We start from the raw sequence: 19,824 nt of genomic DNA, 5'->3' as shown, positions 1-19,824 counted from the left end.
GCCCGGGTTTGATAAAAAGGACTGACATAACAAAAAGGTATTTTTCTTATTTCATACAAATTTGGAAACAGTTGCTACTTTCTTGTAAGTTTTTGCAAAACCTTTTTCGATAAGCAATGGAATTGACATTTGAAACCCCGTGGGTTTGTTAAATCCGGTTATATATAAACGTACTATAATTGTTTCTAGGAAAGTTATCGTACAGACCTAATATAACGAACTTGAGTTGTTGCCACACAACTCCATAATAGCTGTTATCAGTTCAAGGTACATTTCATGTATCAGCTGATTTTATGTATTTGTTTTGTTTACCATATTTCCACACATAAACATCATAAACATTTTAATTGTTTTCACCAGGAATAAAATGGACGAGATCACAACTCCATTTACCAAATATTCCATACAAAACTTATGTAGAACATGTACTGCCGATATTAAAATTGACGGTAGATCTGAAATTGCAGCGATGAACATTTTCGAACGTTTAAGTGAAGCTTCCAATAGCCCAACAGTAATGAAACTATTGACAGCAATAGAACCACAAATTAAAATTACATTCCAAGATAATTTACCAAAGATGGTGTGCAGTAGGTGTATTAAACAATTAATAAAAATCCATAAATTTATGATAACATATAAAGAAGCCAATAAGAAGCTGCTTAGTTTATGTGATAACATTGAGAAATTTGATGAGTCGGATTATGAAGAAGTATTACAGTCTCGCTTGCAAGAAAGTAAGGATGAGGGTCCAAGGAATATAACGCCGAATATCAATGGCCACCAAAAGGATACAGATGAGAAATCGGAGACAAGTATAGATTGGACAAATGGTGATAACAGCAACAATGACCTCAACACAATGTTAGAAAACGGGTTTGTTTGTTATAAAACGTAAATTTTAATAAAATTATTATTTTAGAATTGATAATTTACTAGACAGTAGTTTGGATAATCTTGATAAGATTTCGTGTACAGAAATGGTTACTTCAAAGGATCAAGATGAAAATTCAGATAAATTAACTGACGAAGAAGAGGTAAATGATGTAAACAACAGCAATAACTTGAAAATAAGGTAAACATTTTTTAGTGGCTTAGCTTTTTACCAAAAATATGCATTTCTTTTCAGGACGCAAAATTTAATGGAGTATATAGAGGAAGATGTTGAACCAAAAAATATTTTTGACTCCACTGATAATTTAGATAGTGTCCAAAAGAATACTTCACGCAATAAAAACGAATTATCTACCAAACAGGCCAAACAGAAAGGGAAGAAACCTCCCGGAAGAAAGAAAAAGGATTATGAATGTAAATTTTGTGGAAAAGGTAAAAAGTTCATGAAATGCTTTTCTTTTTTTACTAACATTTTTTATATTTATAGTATTTATCAAAAGTCGTTCATACAGAGAGCATCAAGTCACACATAGAGGTGAGTATAAATGACCCTAGAACCAAATTAGTACGTAGAATAAAATTATTTGATTTTAATCCAGACGACAGACCCTTCCTATGTTCAGATTGTGGTAAAGGTTTTAAAGCCATACGTAATTTGCGTGCTCATATGCTGCGCCATAAGGGAGAGAGAACCGTACAATGCCCAATTTGTCCCAAAAAATTTGTTTGCAGAAGTGGACTTTATTCTCATATGATGGTACACAATAAAGTGAAACCTTTCGTTTGTGATATATGTGGTTCGGCATTTCACAGAGCAACAATGCTGCGACAGCATAGTCTGTTTCACCAGGATGTAAAAAATTTTGCTTGTGATGAATGCGATATGAGGTATATTAAATGTTTCTATAATAATAACATGTTATTATTTGCATCATATTTTAGCTTTGTAACGGCCTCGAGACTAAAACGTCATATGCGCAAACATACAGGTGAAAAACCGTATACATGTTGTTATTGTGAACGTCCATTTGCCCAAAGTACTCAATGTATTACGCACATGAAAATACATGTTGGCGAGAATGTTCATCAATGTGAATTGTGTCCTTTGCGTTTCCCCTTGGTCAGGGATTTGCGTAATCATATTGTTACTCATAAGGTAATAACTTAGCTATTTATGTACTTCACTAAAAAAAAACAATTTTCCTATATTCTTTGTAGAATGATGATGAAGAAACCCGTAAACGACATCTGGAGGCACGTGCAATTGAAATAAATAATCTTAAAACAAATTATGGACTAAAGAAGGAATTAAAGAATTATACAAAAGTTTTAGATAGCTAGATATTTTAAGTGAACTATTTATTCTCTAAAAATAATGTATTCCATGCTGTATATATATTATATTGCATGTACATACATATATATTGTGCATAGTATTAAAAATAATTCAATTATATTATGTTCAGAATAAATCATGAAAATAAAAATGAAGAAAATGTTGATCGTTCTTTGGCTACTACATGTGAAATTAAGAAATAACCACAAGTAAACATTTATAATTAGCATCTTTATTTTTGTTTTACAAAGATCTTTTAAATAAAACCACGTTTTACAAAAATATTTTCAAATAAAACCATGTTTTACAAAAATATTTTTTAATAAAACCATGTTTTAAGCTATCAGTTAAAGAACTGTCATGTTTAAAAAAAAATATATAAAACCATTTAAAAAAATTAAATAAAACCACGTTTTGAAAAATATTTTTAAATAAAACCATGTTTTGAAAAAAAAATAAAACCACGTTTTGAAAAATGTATTTTTAAATAAAATCACGTTTGAAAAAATATTTTTAAATGAAACCACGTTTTGAAAAAATATTTTTAAATGAAACCACGTTTTGAAAAAATATTTTTAAATAAAACCACGTTTTAGAAACATAACTTTAAATAATACATCGTTTTAGAAACATAATTTTAAATAATACATCGTTTTAGAAACATAACTTTAAATAATACATCGTTTTAGAAACATAATTTTAAATAATACATCGTTTTAGAAACATAATTTTGAATAAAACCACGTTTTGAAAAAAATATTTTTAAATAAAACCATGTTTTAAAAACATAATTTTAAATATAACCACGTTTTAAAAATATTTTTAAATTTAACCACGTTTTAAAAATAATTTTTAAATAAAACCACGTTTTGAAAAATATTTTTTAATAAAACCACGTTTTAGAAACATAATTTAAAAAAATTTTAGAAAGTCCTCGTTAGGAAAAAATTTTTTTAAATAAATGCTTTGAAAAAGTATTTTTAAACATATCCACGTTTATAAAAAATACTTTTAAATAAACTACGTTTTGAAAAAATATTGTTAAAGAATACAATGTTTTCTTTTGAAAATTTCATGTAGGTTGCTTTTAACGCTAATGGCCCCGGCACATCGGTCCGTTGCGAGTCGCGTCATGCGTTGAAAACAACAACCACATGAAAATGTGTAAGTGATGCCAAGTTTGTTCTTGAAGTTTTCATGTGGTTGTTGTGCCGCAACGCTCAACGCATCGTGTGTGCCGAGCGCTTAAGAATGACGCTCAACTGAGCCATTATGCCGAAGACCTCAAGCTGAAAACAGATACAACGTTTGATTAAAGTTTTGCGTTGGGCGTCGAGAAAAAAACAACAACAACAGGGCGACGACGACACCAAAGTCCAGCGTTTATCTGTTTGTCGGCATATATTTCAAATGAATTTGAATTTTTCGGCATCATGCCCAACAGTGTAAAAACGGCCAAAACGACACAAAACTTTACCCAAACGTTGTATGTGTTTTCAGCTTTAAGCCGAAAAGCTTTGCCTCATTTCTGGTATTAAAAAAAGGTCTGTCTGGTTTAGAGGTGGGCGCGTGTCGTGCCGTGAGTAGTGCGTGTTCGTGCCTTCTCGAAAAACGCCGTGTTTGTGCGTGTCGTGCCGGAATACATTTTTGGCCGTGCGTGATCGTGTTTTTTTGTTCGGCACGGTTTTGCACGACACGACTAAACACGATCTGCACTATGTGACACGATCGTGCTAAATTTTTGGTCTCCCTTTAGAAGTCGTGCAAGAGACCAAACTAAACACTAAAAACGAACAAGAATAAAACCGACCAAAATATTCCTAAAATGATTTGCTTCGTTTTTTTAGTCTGGTACTTATTGCCGTTTTGTTATCGAGAGGCCAGAGTATGAGTGAAAAAATACGATGTTTGTTTGTCATTTGTTTTGCTCATGAGAGAAGCTCGACACATAAGAAGCATGGCATTGTTGCACATATCTGGTAAATGACTAAAGACGAAGATTTCAGAATCACATTGGAATTAGGTCGAACTTGGTGTTTAGTCATTTACCAGATATGACTTAAGCAAGAATGCCATGCTTCTTATGTGTCGAGGCCTTAAAAAGCTTTTGAAAGTCTGCTCAATTGATACCATTGACTCTCAATTCATGAACGATTTGAAAGCAAAACTAAACAATCATTGCTTAAACGCTTTGTACCAACATGACACATTTTTTATGGACGTTTTTATTTAAGCCATTTAATGATATTAATTTTTTATTAGCTAATGTAAAAGCAATGTTACTTGATATACAAAGTGGGAACATAGAGTTTTCTAATAATAAGCAATAAGTCCTTGTTTTTTGTAGGTGTCGCCCTTACGGAAATTGCGCAGCGTTGTCACTCAATTGCACAATGTTTTGGGGTAAAGTGCAATATTTTGTTGAATATTTTTTTATGAAGATGTAGATCCGGCCACATAATATTGTCTTTTACTAGATAAAATAGTGAAAAAATTTATAGTTATTACCATTTTAAAAATTGAGTGCATAGCTGACTAACTCAATTCTCACTCAGTAAGGGAATTTAGGTGAGAAGATTTCTTTTTCTATACTGTTATTAGTCTACTAGCACGTGCCCGCTACTTCGTTAGCGAAAAGGAGGATGCAAACAGATTTTTTATGTACCCCGTTCATATATTGAGCATTGTTATTGAATATTCATAAAGTAAAATATGAAAAAAAAAATTCAAATTGTAAAATTCGATTTATAACCTGCCTAATAGTACGTTTATATATAAACGGATTTAACAAACCCACTGGGTTTCAAATGTCAATTTCATTGCTTATATTTCAAATAAATCCTCACAAAAAAGGATAACCCTTACAAAAAGCTTTATTATAAACATGGCCTAAAACTCATTCCACACTTAACATGTTTTATAAAACATGCATCATTTAACTTGTCAATTCCATGCACTATCTGTCAAATAAATGACGTAAACTCCCAAAACACCTGTTTTAAGGGCAAGTGTAAAATGAGCTTATTACTACTTTTCGTGCACTTATTGCACGACATTGACAACACTGACATTTATTCCAAATTCCATAATCCTAAATTTGCAAACTTATAGTACCTATGTCAAAATCAACCTCCCTTTCTTAACCCTACGCACCAGCAGTGACTCTAATAGCTCATTTAGACTAGCCATAAATCCTCGACTGGATTTAATAAATCCAGTACAAATCTCATTGCATTTAGATATACATTGTGGAGGATTTCATGGTACAAATACACAGGTAGCCGCATCGGCAATTGTTGGTAACATAAGATGTCAAAATTTGACATCAATTCAGTGCAATTGACACATTATGTTACCATCAGCTGGCTTGATAATGCTACCTGTATTATTGTACCATGGAGGATTTAAATGGCAGTCAGCTGATTTTTGTTCATAGCACAATTACCAAGGTAGATGCATCAGCCCATCTGAACGAATTTGAAACGTCAAACGAATTTTTTAAATTCAATTCGTCTCAAAAAACATACGTCAAATTACAAATTTATTGTATAATACTGAAAATGTTAGCACATTATGCTACTAATGCTAACTAAAGAGCAAATGAAGAATTATTTTATCGCAGTTTGCACATCTAAAATAAATAAACGAATTATTTTATCGTTTAGACATCATAAATATTAGTCTTGGCTGATTAAAGTCAACTCTGTACATCAAAACAAATTTTATTTTTCCGCCTTGTTTACAAATTTTTACATTTTAAATTATTTTTAGTGTAGCGATTCACCGATGCATCTACCTTGTTTCTTGTGCCAGCTTGCAACTTTTTGTATTTTCTTGCAACATGTTGCAAAAAACAGAGTTGTATACGAGGATTTATGCCAGATTTAAAACAAATCCACTCAATAGGAGGATTTATTTTTGTATGGGAAATCTGGTAGATTTTGGCTGGATTTAGCAAATAAAACCTGATAATGGGCTAAATCCGGCTAATGGTGTCATATCTAAATGGCATATAATATCAGAATTCCAGCTTTATCCTTTCCTCCAAGTTGTATCAATTTTAGTACCATTTAGTACACATAAGTACGAATTTCTAAACCTACCCCTATATATCAATCCTGTAGATTAATTAAAATTATAAATTTTAAGATTCCAGCTTTATCCGTTGATCCAAATCAAATTTGTACCAATTTTAGTACCATTTGGTACTTTCTTATACATAACTACATAACAACTATATCTATCCTACACTCTAACAGCAATATTAGTTCCAAATTTTAGGTTTCCGCTCTTGTCGTTCACCCAAATCCAATTTGTACAAAATTTAGTACCATCTAGTACTTTTCGTATACATAAGTACGGATAAAAACTAACTCAAAAAACTACAATTATATTACATACAACAGCAGTCTTAATTCCAAATTTCAAGTTTCCAGCTCTATCATTTGAACTTATACAATTGGTACTAAATTTAGTACACTTCGTACACTTATGGGTCGAATTTCCAAAAGTCCTTTGGTATATCTTTCTATCTCTCCATCAGTGACCCTTATTCCAAATCTCACAATTTTAGCTGTACCGGTTCGCCTAATACAATAATTAGTACCTTTTAGTACTTTTCGTACCGTTCGAGTTCGAATTTCAAAAAACCCATTCTTATCTGACACCGTCGGATCAAGAGTAACACTCACCCAAAATTTAAAGTTTCTAGCTTCAGCCGTTTCGTGTGGGCGTTAATGAAACAGTTAGTCAGTCTGTGAGTCAATCACTGTACTCTTTTACTAGTCTATGGATGGGCAGGAAATTACAATGCTACATTTGCACGAATTTTTAGAGTTTTTGGATCAAAATTTAAAAAAAAAAAAAAACGAAAAATGCAAAAGTCTCCAATTGTTACAGAAATTGATACATATTATCAAGTGCCGTATCGTTTGTAAACAGTATAATATAAAATATTTTAGACAATTAGCCAGGAAATTTTTGGCTATACCCGTCAGCTCAGCAACGAGCGAAAAATTTTTTCCACGTCTGGAAATATTCTCAACGAAAGACGTACTAGACTTTTGAGTTCTAACTTGGACAAAATAATGTTTTTAGATGAGAATAGAAATTAAATAAAAAGGAAAAATTAGAAGTACATATGAATATTTTTTGAACAAATAAATGTACACCTATTTTTCTTTTTTGTAATTTCGTGCGTGAGTGTGCGTGTTCGTGCCTTCTCGAAAAACGCCGTGTTTGTGCGTGAATGTGCATAAAAATTTTGGTCCGTGTTCGTGCATGTTCGTGCCTAATTTTTTAGGCACGCGCCCATCTCTAGTCTGGTTAAGGAGTTTTTATTTCTTTTGCAAGAAAACTGTAAAAAGTAAGCAGACACCTTCTCAGAAAAACCCACAAGAATTCAGCTGACTTGGCAAAACAGAACAATTTGTCCGCCATTAAAAGAAACAAAGCAAGAAAACAATTTATATTTTATTAAAAATAAAAAAGAAAATGGTCCAAAAAAAGGAATTTTTCCTCTTTACAGCTTTATTCTCAAAAAACACTATACAATTAGGCTTGCTATTTCCACAATAAAATGGTTTTTAATTTTCACAAACATAAATAACCGAACAATTAAAAACAGCTGATTGATTGTTTTCAGGAAGAAGAAGAGTTGCAAGTGCTTGCTATTAGGAAGTTGCTAGAAGAAATTTGTCCAACAACAACATATTTTCTCTTTATTCTCATCTGTCGTGGTTTACAAAGGAAAGACTCGCTCAGAGATATTAATGCACAAAATATTTTGAGCACCACCGCTATAATGTTAGACAAATAAATAAATTAAAAGAACTGTCAAAATGTCTCTCTCGGATCGCTATCTTTTGGTGGACTTTTGTGTTAACAGACGACTTCCAGCAACAATTGGTACAAATTATGCCTGTTCGATAACTTTGCAAGTAAAAAGTATTTGCAAGTTCTTACAAGTACTTCTCATTTCTCTTTTACTGAACAAGTTTGTTATCGAACAGCATTTTGTAAGTTTGTACAAATTTGTACAAACTTTTGAGTTATCGTACAGACCTATTGTTGCAAATTTTAGGGTAGCCAGTGGCTGGATTCTTGTTCTATGAACATTTGAAATTAAAAATATTTCCTTTATAGTTTTTTTCATTGGCATTTATTTCCTTTATACATTGTTTCATTTCACATTTTCAAAGAAACAAAATTGAGCCACAGACAGATCTAAAATAAAGACAAATTCGAACTTGGCTGCACTTCTCCTTTGTTTATCCCGGGCCACACTGATACACTGATGCCCTAAACACATCCAACGTTGGAGTAAAATTTTGTGTCATTTCTGGTAAATGAATAAATGACAAAGTGCTGTCAAGTTTAAATTTTTCTTTATTCTTCTACTAGAAATGACAAAAAACTTTACTCAAACGCTGGATGTGTTTTCAGCTTAAGAGTAATTTCACTGAAATTTTGACATGGAAGTAAAAGAAAATGTAAAATAAAACGGTCTGTTTGTTTCATAAGAATATTGTAACAAAGCAAAATTGCAGAACACATGAAACCGTGTAACTAGATTCTTGAAATTATGCATTTTTCCCAAAAATGCAAAGTTTCATGTAAACATTTCATTGAAATTACTCTAGTGTGGCCCGGGACTCAGTTTTGAAATGACTCAAAACCATGGCACAATTACCCAGGTAGTGGCATCGTAAAATTTTGAATATGTTATGTCAAAACTTTCTTTATGTTGTTGGGGAAATTACAACAAAAATAATTTTTTTATAAAGGGATTTGACTTTTCATATTCGATCAGCTGGTGTGATACCACTACCTGGTAGTTCTGCCATGCTCAAAACTAAAAATATTCACCTACCTTGATTATTGTTTAATTCATATACATATAAAACAGCTGATATCAGCGTTGCCAGTATTTTTTAGCCTCTTTTCCCCAACTTGTCCAAAACTTTTCCCCAAAATTCCCCAGATTTTATTGAATTTCCTCAAAAAAATCCCCAAAATTTTTTTAACAAATAATTACAAAAAATCGAAAGTAGTTTTATTTTACTATTGAAATTCATAACATTAAACTTGTATAGTATTTTATACGCTTATATATGAGTTTAATTACAATATTGAAAACTTCACTATCAAGTGATTCAGAATCATTAGTCTCATTGGATTTATATAAATTTTATAATGACAGAGTTGTAAAATTTCTTAATGTGGGTCAAAATTTCTACAACAAATAGAGTTGTTAGAAAATTGATTTTTTATTCTGGTAACTAGTATTGCAATTTATTTCTGAATATGGTTCAAAATAGAAGACTCTACTTAAAAATTACTTGTTGGAACGGGAAGCATATTTAAAACCATCTCAAATTTACGAATGATAACTTTCTCCATTGCGATTCGTAAACATCCGTGGATATTTTTGTGTTGACAACTGGTTCTTAAAAGGTTCTTATATAGCTAAAATTGTGTTGACCCAGTGAGTTGCTGCAAATATTGGGGTGAAATTGCTTGTAAGTTTAAAATACACATATTTGTAGGCATCGGTTTCAGCAATTGTATTAACAGCGTTTAAGATATTCGGCACAGGTCTTTTCAACTTTAATAATTGTTTACTAAAAAAAATTACAAGTCAAAATTAAATCCCAGGTCCATGGCTCCTCATGGTAAATATGCCGAGACGTTTTCAATCGATTCCACTATATCTTCTTAATTTTTATAAATGGTTTCAATATTCGAGTGCACAGGGAAAAATTCATATTAGCAGTGTGCATCGGTTTGAAAACATAGATTAAGGCCCGTTCTTACACCTTTTCTTTAAAATCCCTTTTTGTTATACCTTACTTTAAGAAACATAAGGAATAAAGTTCGCATTACCAGGGATTTGTTACTACATCTTCCATTCCATTTCAAGCAAAACAGTCTGTATACATCAAATTTACTCAAATCGGATTGGTTGATTTGAATTTGCTCTCAATTTTTTCTTGTCTTTGGGCGCACTTTAAATTTTAAAAGGAACACAAAGTTCATTTTAATTTATCTGACATTTATTATTAAAGCAAATTTGTAGGAATAAAAAACGGGTTATCTGTCCGATATCGCCCAACATTTAACTACAAAATTTATTTTATAATTGGAGCCATGAATGTTAAATAAATTTCATCATTGCCCATCAATCCAGAAATCATTTCTGCAGTTAAGTCCCTTTTAGAAGTAGAAATGATGGAAAATGTTATTTCAATTCAACCCACTGTTCTAGTACGCTGTCAGTCGTCGAACCGCATAATAACACTTCAAATCTGTCATAAATTATTACAGCTGTGACCAGTTAGTATATGATGCATGTTATTTGTGCGTCACGCGTGCGCTACCACTATTCACGTACTGAAATTAAAAATATCAGATAATCTGAAGTCAAAAAAGAAATTCCCCAAAAATCCCCAAATATTTTTCAGATTTCCTCAACATTTTCCCAATTCCCCAAGTCGAAATTTTTTTCCCCATTTCAAATAAAAATTCCCCAATTTGGGGAAAAATCCCCAATACTAACAACGCTGGCTGATATTGTTTATTTCAGAAAGTGTTTTATATTCGAAATGAATGAAAATTGCGAAAACAGCATATCTTCCATATTAAGCTTAAAAGAATTGTGTAGAACATGTACCACAAACACTGCTGGCACAGATGGAGAAGGCACATTCAAAACATCCGTAAAATGCATTTATGAACCTCTGAATGATAATAATGGCGGCTGTGGGAACTCAATCCCAACTATAATGGAACTGTTAACAACATTAGAACCACAAATTAAAATTGGTTTCCTTGATAAATTACCAAAAATAGTTTGTATGGAGTGTATGGAACAATTACAAAACATATACAAGTTTATGGAATCATATAGACAAGCCAATGAGAGGTTACAGAAATTACTAAAGGGTATTAGTAACTCATTGGAATTTGAATCTACAACGGAGAAGGATGAACACACACATGTTGAGGAATTTCTAAATGAAGAGGCTGATGCTTCGTTGCCAGTAAACTATGATTTGGATATTCATAAGGAGGAAACAACTATAAATATCAATGAAACAACAACAGAGGAAATGGTTGATATAGAGTGGACGGATTGTGGTGATGATAGCGCGAGCGGTATAGAGGAAAGGTAAATATGTCTTACGAAATACTTCGAATTTTAATAAATTCTTGAAACTGTTATTTAAGTAATGACGACTTACTGGAAACAGTCCAACTGCCAAGAAAACCAAGACGAAACAAACGATGTAGTCGAGTTATTGAGACTAAGAATTTTGAAGATGACAATGAATTTAATGTTGCTGAAGAGCCTGAACCCCAAATGAATGAGGATGAAACATTTACATGCCGAGAATGTAATGTGGTTCTAGATAGTATGGATAAATGGAGGCATCACATTCGCACGCAGCATAAATCAAAGACTACTGCTGAAAGAGGCAAGAAAAGTTATGAATGTGAATTTTGTGGGAAAGGTAAATTCAAAAATGCTTTAAAGCTCTTTGTTTTTTTATTTTCTAATAATTATTTTAATTTTTTACTTACAGTAGTTAAGAAAATAACAGAATATAGAAATCATGTACGCACACACACAGGTAATGTCCTCTTGATATTAAATTTTATCGTTAATAATTTTTTTTAGAAAATAAGTGCAGTTACGTTGCTCAATTGTATGATCTAAATTTTGAGGGTGCCATCGGATATTTTAAATTAGATTCATGTACACAATAGAAGTGTGATTTTCATCTTTTTACTAACTTTTTTCAAGGAAAACACAGTTCATTTTCATTTATATTATTTTACAGGTGAGGAGCCCTTCCTCTGTGTTGAATGTGGTAAAAGTTTCAAAGTTGCAAGCAGTTTGCATACCCACATGTTACGTCATAAAGGTGAGAAAAATGTACGATGTCCACATTGTCCGAAAAAGTTTGTCTGTGCCAGTGGTCTTTACGGTCATATGTATGTACATAAAAAGGACAAACCCTTTGTGTGCGACACTTGTGGAGCTGCCTTTCACATGCCCTATATGCTAAGGAAACATAATTTATATCACAAGGGAATCAAAAATTATCCATGTGAATATTGTGATTTACGGTATGTTGAAATAAAATGTATTTTGAAAATTGCGAATCAAAACGTAACATTCTTTTCCTTGTGTTTAGTTTTGTAACTGCCGAAAAACAACGTCGTCATATGCGTACACATACGGGTGAGAAACCCTATGTCTGTCATTACTGCGATCGTGCCTTTGCCCAAAGTAACGATTGTAATAAGCACATGAGGCAGCATGTTGGAGAAAATATCTATCAATGTGATTTGTGTCCATTGCGTTTCCCTTTGGCCAGAGATTTGCGTGTCCATTTTGCAACTCATAAGGTGGGTGACATTTGCAGTTGATTTGAAAGAAAAGATTTATGTATAATAATATAATTTACAGAACGACAATGAAGAGACACGGAAGAGAAATCTGGAAGCCCGTACAATAGAAGTTAATAATCTTAAAATTAAGTTTGGTTTTAAGAAAGAATAAATTATGAAAATAGAAATAATTAATGTTTATATTGTTTATTGCTTTGATACTTCTAATGTGATCCCCTCTATTCAGAAGTAATATCCCGGTTACACTTAACCGGATTACCAAGTGGGTTTCGGTTTAAAATGTCAATTCCACAGCGCAAACGTCAAATAAATCCTCTCGAAGTGGGTTAACCCGGCAAAAAACTCTAGTGTAACCGCACTATTAAATGGTACATGTTTTATAAAACCTGTTAGATGAAAAAAAGCTTTACAAAAATTTAAGATTTGTTCCTTTAGTCCCAATTTACATTAGGCGAGTTTACTTGCGGCAATTGTCAGTTTGTAGGTGAGAGAGGGTGCTGAGAGGCAAAGGGTTACCATATGCCTCACCTCTCTCTCCAACAAAATGACAATTGCCGCAAGTAAACTCGCCCAATGTAAATTGGGACTTACTTTTTTAATGGTAAGTGGTAAAAGAGAAAAGTGTCAAAATTTCTTTCTCATTACGAGTTTTACCAGAAAAGTAAAGGAACGAAAAATGGTGGATCTGGTAGCAATGTCAAAAAGAAACATAAATAATCAATTTTCGTCTTTTATTTTACAGTTTTTTCTTCTGTTTTTCGTCCATTTTCTTCTTCATTGTGAAATAATCGTCAAACAAATGTCGAAAAATCAGTTCTGCCATTTTTTTACCTGCAGAAATTTTGCTGGCAGCCTGTGGTAGAAGAGAAAGCCATTTCCGCTATCTCTCCTCTGACTCTCTTAAAAATTGCTTCCAGTTTTGCCACTTTTCGGGGTTAAGGAACGCTTTGCAGGTTAAAAATGGTATCCTCAGGTAAGTAAAGGAACACAGCTTTTATTTTAAAATAGGATTTTTGTTTAGCGATCTACCTGAATTATTGTCTAATGCAAATACATACATATGTACCATGATATGTATGTATGTATGCATAAAACAGCTGAAATTTGTTTACAAAATAAAATTGTTTATTTCAGAAGATTTATTTTCAGTTAATAAGAAAAAAAGGTTTATTTTCGAAATGAATGAAAAAAGTGAAAACAGTAGCTCTTCAATATTAAGCTTGTGTAGAACATGTACCAAAAATACTACCGCTGGCGCCGATGGCGAAGGAGCATTTGAAGTGTCCGTAAAATGCATTTATGAACCTCTACTTGATAATGTCGGCTCTGGGAGCTCAAACCCAACAATAATGGAGCTGTTAGCAGCATTAGAACCTCAAATTAAAATTGCTTTCCTTGATAAATTACCAAAAATAGTTTGTATGGAGTGTATTGAAGAACTACAAGCCATAAACAAGTTTATGGAATCGTATAGACAAGCAAATAAGAGGTTACAGAAATTGTTAAATGGTATTGGTAATTCTCTGGAAAACAATGAACAAGGACCAAAAGAAAATGTTATAAATGATGAGACTGAAATTTCATTACCAGTTATTCATGAATCAGATCATGATGATATGGATACAACTACAATTATCGAAAAGCGTGAATATCAAATATCTGAGGAAGTGGTTGATATTGGGTGGACGAATGATCATGATGAACAAGATGGAAATAGCTCAGATGAAGGGTGAGTGTTTGTAATAAAACCTTTTGATTGATTCTAATTGTTTTGTTAGGAATAACCTGTTAGTAGAAGATCCATTACAAAGTGAAGGACAACGAAAGAAACGTTGTAGAATAACTAAGGAACCTATGAATTCAGAGGAATTGAATGAGAACAATGTCGTTGAGGATGAAAAACATAACTCGGATTCGTTTCTGCAACCAAGAAAACGAAGACGAAATAAACGAACTAGTAATGCTTTGGAGCCTAAAACTGCTGAGGATCCAAAAGAACTGAATGTGGTCAATGCCGCTGAAAGTGAAAGTCAAATGAATGAGGATCAAAAAGTCAATGCGAATTGTTCTTCCAGCAATGAACAGTCAAGGGAAGCAGAACCATTACCAAGTAAACTAAAGAGACAAACTAGAAGAACTATTGAGCCTAAAACCGCTGACGATTCAAAGGAATTGAATATGGTCAATGCCGCTGAAAGTGAAATTCAAATGAATGAGGATGAAAAAATCAATTCTAATTGTTCTTCCAGCAATGAACAGTCAATGGAGGCAGAACCTCCACGAAGAAAGAAAAAGAGAAAAGTTAGCAAGATTATCAAGGATATTGAAAAACTGAATGTGGATGATGTCGTTGAAAAGTTACCTGAAATGAATGATAATGGAAAATTTACTTGTTGGATATGCAATAAGGATCTAGATACATTGGATATGTGGAGGCAACACTTTAAAGCACTACATATATCGAAGGTAACCGGACAACCCAAAAAATGGCATGAATGTAAATTTTGTAAGAAGGGTATGGACAATTCGAATATTATAGTTTTACAAATGTATAATAATTTGGAGTTTTTAATTTTCCCATAGTATATACCCATTTAGCGGCATATAATAATCATGTACGCACACATACAGGTAATTGTACTTTCAGTTTCAATTTTAGTTTGGTTCGATATTTCGATAATAACCCCCCCTTGATTTTATTGTAACAGGCGAGGAGCCCTATCTTTGTGGTGAATGTGGCAAAAGTTTTAAAAGTCCAAGTTGTTTGTATAACCACACGTTGCGTCACAAGGGAGACAAAACCCGACAATGTCCGCATTGTCCGAAAACCTTTGTCTGTACAAGTGATCTTTCAGTCCATATGTATGTACATAAAAAAGAAAAACCATTTGTGTGCGAAACATGTGGAGCTGCCTTTCACTTTGCCTATATGTTAAGGAAACATAATTTATATCATCAGGGAATCAAAAAATATCGATGTGAATATTGTGATTTAAGGTAGGTACATTTGGAGCACTAGGTATTTTAGAGCACTATCTCAATTTATGATATTTAGTTTTGTTACAGCCGATGGACAACGTTGTCACATGCGTACGCATACGGGTGAGAAACCCTATGCCTGCCGTTATTGTGATCGTGCATTTGCCCAAAACTACGATTGTAATAAGCACATGAGGCAACATGTTGGAGATAATATCTATCAATGTGATTTGTGTCCATTGCAGTTTCCTATGGCCAGAGATTTGCGTGTCCATTATGCAACTCATAAGGTGAGAAGAATTTTTTGTCATTTGAATATGATATATAAAATGTAATTTTTTTCCTTTTTTTTTCTTTATAGAACGATGATGAAGAAACACGCAAACGAAATCTAGAAGAACGCGAAATTAGTATAAGGAATCTTAAACTTAAGTTTAGCTCTAAGAAAGAATAAATATTACAATTATTATTATCTATTCCTATATTTCTAATTTTAACGCGATCCAAAAAATTATATCAATCTGGATTAGGAGCCATTCCTGTCGATTGTTATCGTGCCAAGCGTCCATTTCAGTTGGTCGTTGTAGGATTTCTTAGAATTTTCAGACCCCTATGTCAAGAAGTATGGATTTACACATGAAAAATATGTATGTACATATCGTCACTTGAAATGCCCAAAGACGTAACCCTCAACATAACCCTTTGAGGGTTACCTCTTTGGGCATTTCAGGTGACGATATATCATTGTAATCAGAGTCAAAAGACGTACAAATTTCGCTAGTAGGTGCAGGAAGAAGTCCCTCTTGGAACTTGATTCAAGTTTGAAAAACATATTGGCTGACTTCCGTATCGTCAGATTCTTTGTAGTTTTTAAACTTCGTCAAAATACTTCAGTTGCACACTCATGCATTGTTCCTCGAAAATGCAACTAAATGCATCAGAAATAAAAATGATACAAGTTTGCTTTTTATCTGCGTTAAAAATTGCATTTTTTATGAAACACAATATATTCAGACTTTGCAGTCATTTGCCAAACATCTGACGATACGGAAGTCAGCCATTATGATGCACGAAGGATGGGTCAATGTCAGTACTCGTTCGATAGTTTCTTACAATCTGTCTGGATTATAGACATGCCCACTTTCTTCTGAGGGTTGCAACACCCGAAAGTTGAGATTTTTTAAAACTAGGAGGGTTGGCATTTTTTATTTGGGATGACGACTTCTATTTTGTTTTTCAAAATAGTCAGGCTTACCCCCCCCCCCCCCCCCCCGTTTTTGCAACTATTTTTTGTTCGTTCGTCTATATTCGTAATAATTTGGTCATCCATAGCTCAGCCCCTAGATGACATACAGACCTAATTCTTCGTAGACACGTTCTATATAAAGTTAAGAATTCCTCAATCAAAAATCAGCGTTTCACATTTGCGCTAAGGCGAGTAAATCGATCTACAAAATTTGACAATTCGTGTGAGAAGAATAAACATTTTTACAAAAACTGGGGGTAGGCAATAGGCAGTGATGCCATATTTGCCGATTTATCGGCATTTTGCCGATTTTTAGTCCAAAAAAATAGAAATGCCGATTTGCCGATTTTTACCCCTAAAATGCCGATTTTTAGTTAAGGCAACTTGTTCACATAAAATTTCCGTTTTGTATGAAAATTGTGGTTGCTAGAACTAATTTGGTACAATAACAAAGACAACTATATCGTCAAGAGTAGTTTGATTAATAATAATAAAATTTTTTAACATATTATGACAGTGTGTGAATTAATATGTGCAAATTCTGAACCATTGTTTCCTATTTTGTCCAAATTTATTAAACATATTTTAGTCTTGCCACATTCTTCAGTAAATGTGGAAAGAGTTTCTAGCCAAGTAAATTTAAAAAAAAAAACAAGTGCCGAAATCGATTAGTTAGGGACTCGATGGAAGGAATTCTCTTTACTAAAGACTACTTAAAATTAAATAAGTCTAACTGTTATAATGTTGTCATTAAAAATGATTTGTTACAAATATTTATTACAAAATATTTATTACAAAAATTGAATTTAATTGTAAACCAAACTTTCAAAATTCCAGTACAAATAATAAGAAAGTGTCAGTCGGCTTTGCTGACAGATTTATACCCTCAGACTATGTGAATTGAAACTTTCTTCTACGGACAGATCGAATGTTTTTAAAGTCTTTTCAGAATTTTGTGACCATTTTTAGACATTTGAACTTGCCGAAAAATGTGGATTAAAATTTAAATTCAAAAGTCGTCGGTGTCATGCTTAAGTGTTCCATACGCCATTTGCCCGTTTTGAGATAATCGCATTTTAAAGTTTTGCGTCACAACTGTGTGGAGCTGACTAAAGCAAATATTTATATTTTCGACTTGAAATATTAATAATAGTATATAGAACATATTTCCAAAAATTTAGAGAAATATGTATTGGAATATAAAAGTTATGGAGATTTTTTTAAAAAAGGAATTTTTGTCGATTTGTTCCATATCCGCACTTATGACACAAATGTGAAATATTGTTAATCACATGGAACAAAGTGAAAAAAAATTTTCCGTATTGGCCTCAATAAATTAAATACTTCTAAATCGAAAATTGAAATTCTGATTTTTGAAATGTGTTTTTAAATTTGTATGTTTTTAAAATATTAATTTCATAAGTGCAAAAAGCGTATGTTTTCCCCTCGAGGCGTGGATATCTCGGAAACTAGAGCAGATAGGAGAAAGCCGACTAGAAATTCAGAAAGAGCATACCGGAAAACCCTAGAAACCACCCGTATCTCAAAAAGTCAAAAATGGCGTATGGAACACTTAAGCATGACACCGACGAAGTGTTGTGGAGGTGGTACTTAAAGGAATGGACCGATATGATAGTTATATCTTTTCGATAGATATCGCGTCCACTAGTCATTTCAGTGGGTCATCGTATAACTTTTGGAATCGGTTGATCAGTTCGAGAATTATCGTGCTCTACAGCTACTACATTTGGTGCCATAGGGGTTTTTACACCTCTCGGGCTATATTCTCATGAAGTATGGACATGCCCCTGAAAAAGCTTTTACCGTCATAATGGAGGCAGCGTATACAAATTGTTGCAACAAAAACCGAAGCGATTCGAGAGCAGGCCCTAAACTGAACTTATCCGAAATTTTGTGTGGAAGGTTCCCGAAGGAGTGGACCGATTGAGTGCGTATTGGAACCTCATCTATGTCTGGTAGACATTTCAAGATGTGCAAAGTATGGACCAAATAGGTTACCCTCTTTAAGGGTTATCGTACGCACAAATTTTCCGAACATTTTTGAACTTTTGTGGAAGAGGTTCCTGAAGGAGTTGACCGATAATGCCCATCTTCGAACTTAAACTAAGTTTGGACAAAATATTACGAAAGCCAAACTTTGGAAAAAATCGGTTCATCCGTTCGAGAGTTATCGTGCGCACCAGTCAGCCAGACAGACGGGCGACTCCAAATTGTCTGAAACACATTTCGTTCAAACATACTTGGGGTCTAAAACCATTATTTCGATGAATCACATTTTGCACGTATGAAAGTTATATACCCTCGTTAGCATAAATGCTGAGGGTATAAAAACAATCACCTTATTAATTATCCTATTAAGACAATATTTGTATACGTTTTGTTTAGCTTGACTGAATTGAAAATATATTGATTTCATATACACACGTACTTATAAATATATACAACATATGCATATGGTAAAACCATTTATTTTCATACATATTTTGAATTATTGCCTTGGTTTATGAATTGTTAATTGTTTTGTTGTACTTAAAATGTTATTTTTTAAACTTATGCTTATTAAATAAAGCAATAATTTGAACTGAAATAAATGTTTTTTAATTTGCCGATTTTTTGCCGATTTTGAAAAATTTTTGCCGATTTTGCCGATTTTGGCACCCGAAAAGTGCCGATTTTCGACCAAACTTATCTGGCATCCCTGGCAATAGGGGGTAGGAAAGAGTATTGAGGATCTCTTTTCTCTCCGCTCTCTCCCAAAAAAATCAATTTACTTTCCCGAGAAATTTGTGTGTAAACACAGACCTAGAAAATACAAAAGTTTCAAGCTGGCACAAGAAACAAGGTAGATGCATCGGTGAATTGCTACATTAAAAATAATTTAAAATGTAAAAATTTGTAAACAAGGCGGAAAATTAAATTTGTTTAGATGCAC

At 32.9% G+C, this 19,824-nt stretch overlaps 2 protein-coding genes across 2 annotated transcripts; both read left to right on the top strand.

Moving 5' to 3' along the window:
* Positions 1–78: 78 nt before the first annotated feature.
* LOC141398145 (uncharacterized) lies at positions 79–16,101 on the top strand. Its single transcript, XM_073975377.1, has 13 exons — positions 79–864; positions 923–1,075; positions 1,130–1,326; positions 1,382–1,429; positions 1,494–1,782; positions 1,837–2,050; positions 2,113–2,230; positions 13,655–14,375; positions 14,425–15,161; positions 15,230–15,277; positions 15,355–15,643; positions 15,702–15,915; positions 15,987–16,101. Exons 1-13 carry the CDS (start codon positions 368–370, stop codon positions 16,077–16,079), a joined length of 3,618 nt encoding a protein of 1,205 aa, XP_073831478.1. The 5' UTR covers positions 79–367; the 3' UTR covers positions 16,080–16,101.
* LOC141399545 (uncharacterized) lies at positions 10,465–12,816 on the top strand. Its single transcript, XM_073978519.1, has 6 exons — positions 10,465–11,399; positions 11,459–11,742; positions 11,815–11,862; positions 12,073–12,361; positions 12,430–12,643; positions 12,705–12,816. The coding sequence occupies exons 1-6, from the start codon at positions 10,834–10,836 to the stop codon at positions 12,795–12,797; spliced, it is 1,494 nt and encodes a 497-aa protein (XP_073834620.1). The 5' UTR covers positions 10,465–10,833; the 3' UTR covers positions 12,798–12,816.
* Positions 16,102–19,824: the final 3,723 nt, after the last annotated feature.

The sequence above is a fragment of the Musca autumnalis genome, unplaced genomic scaffold (genome assembly GCF_047663935.1).
Source record: "Musca autumnalis isolate F117 unplaced genomic scaffold, ASM4766393v1 scaffold_3, whole genome shotgun sequence".
In the NCBI taxonomy this organism is placed as follows: domain Eukaryota; kingdom Metazoa; phylum Arthropoda; class Insecta; order Diptera; family Muscidae; genus Musca; species Musca autumnalis.
Note: the sequence above shows the minus strand (reverse complement) of the source record. Positions and strands in the feature narration are given on the sequence as shown.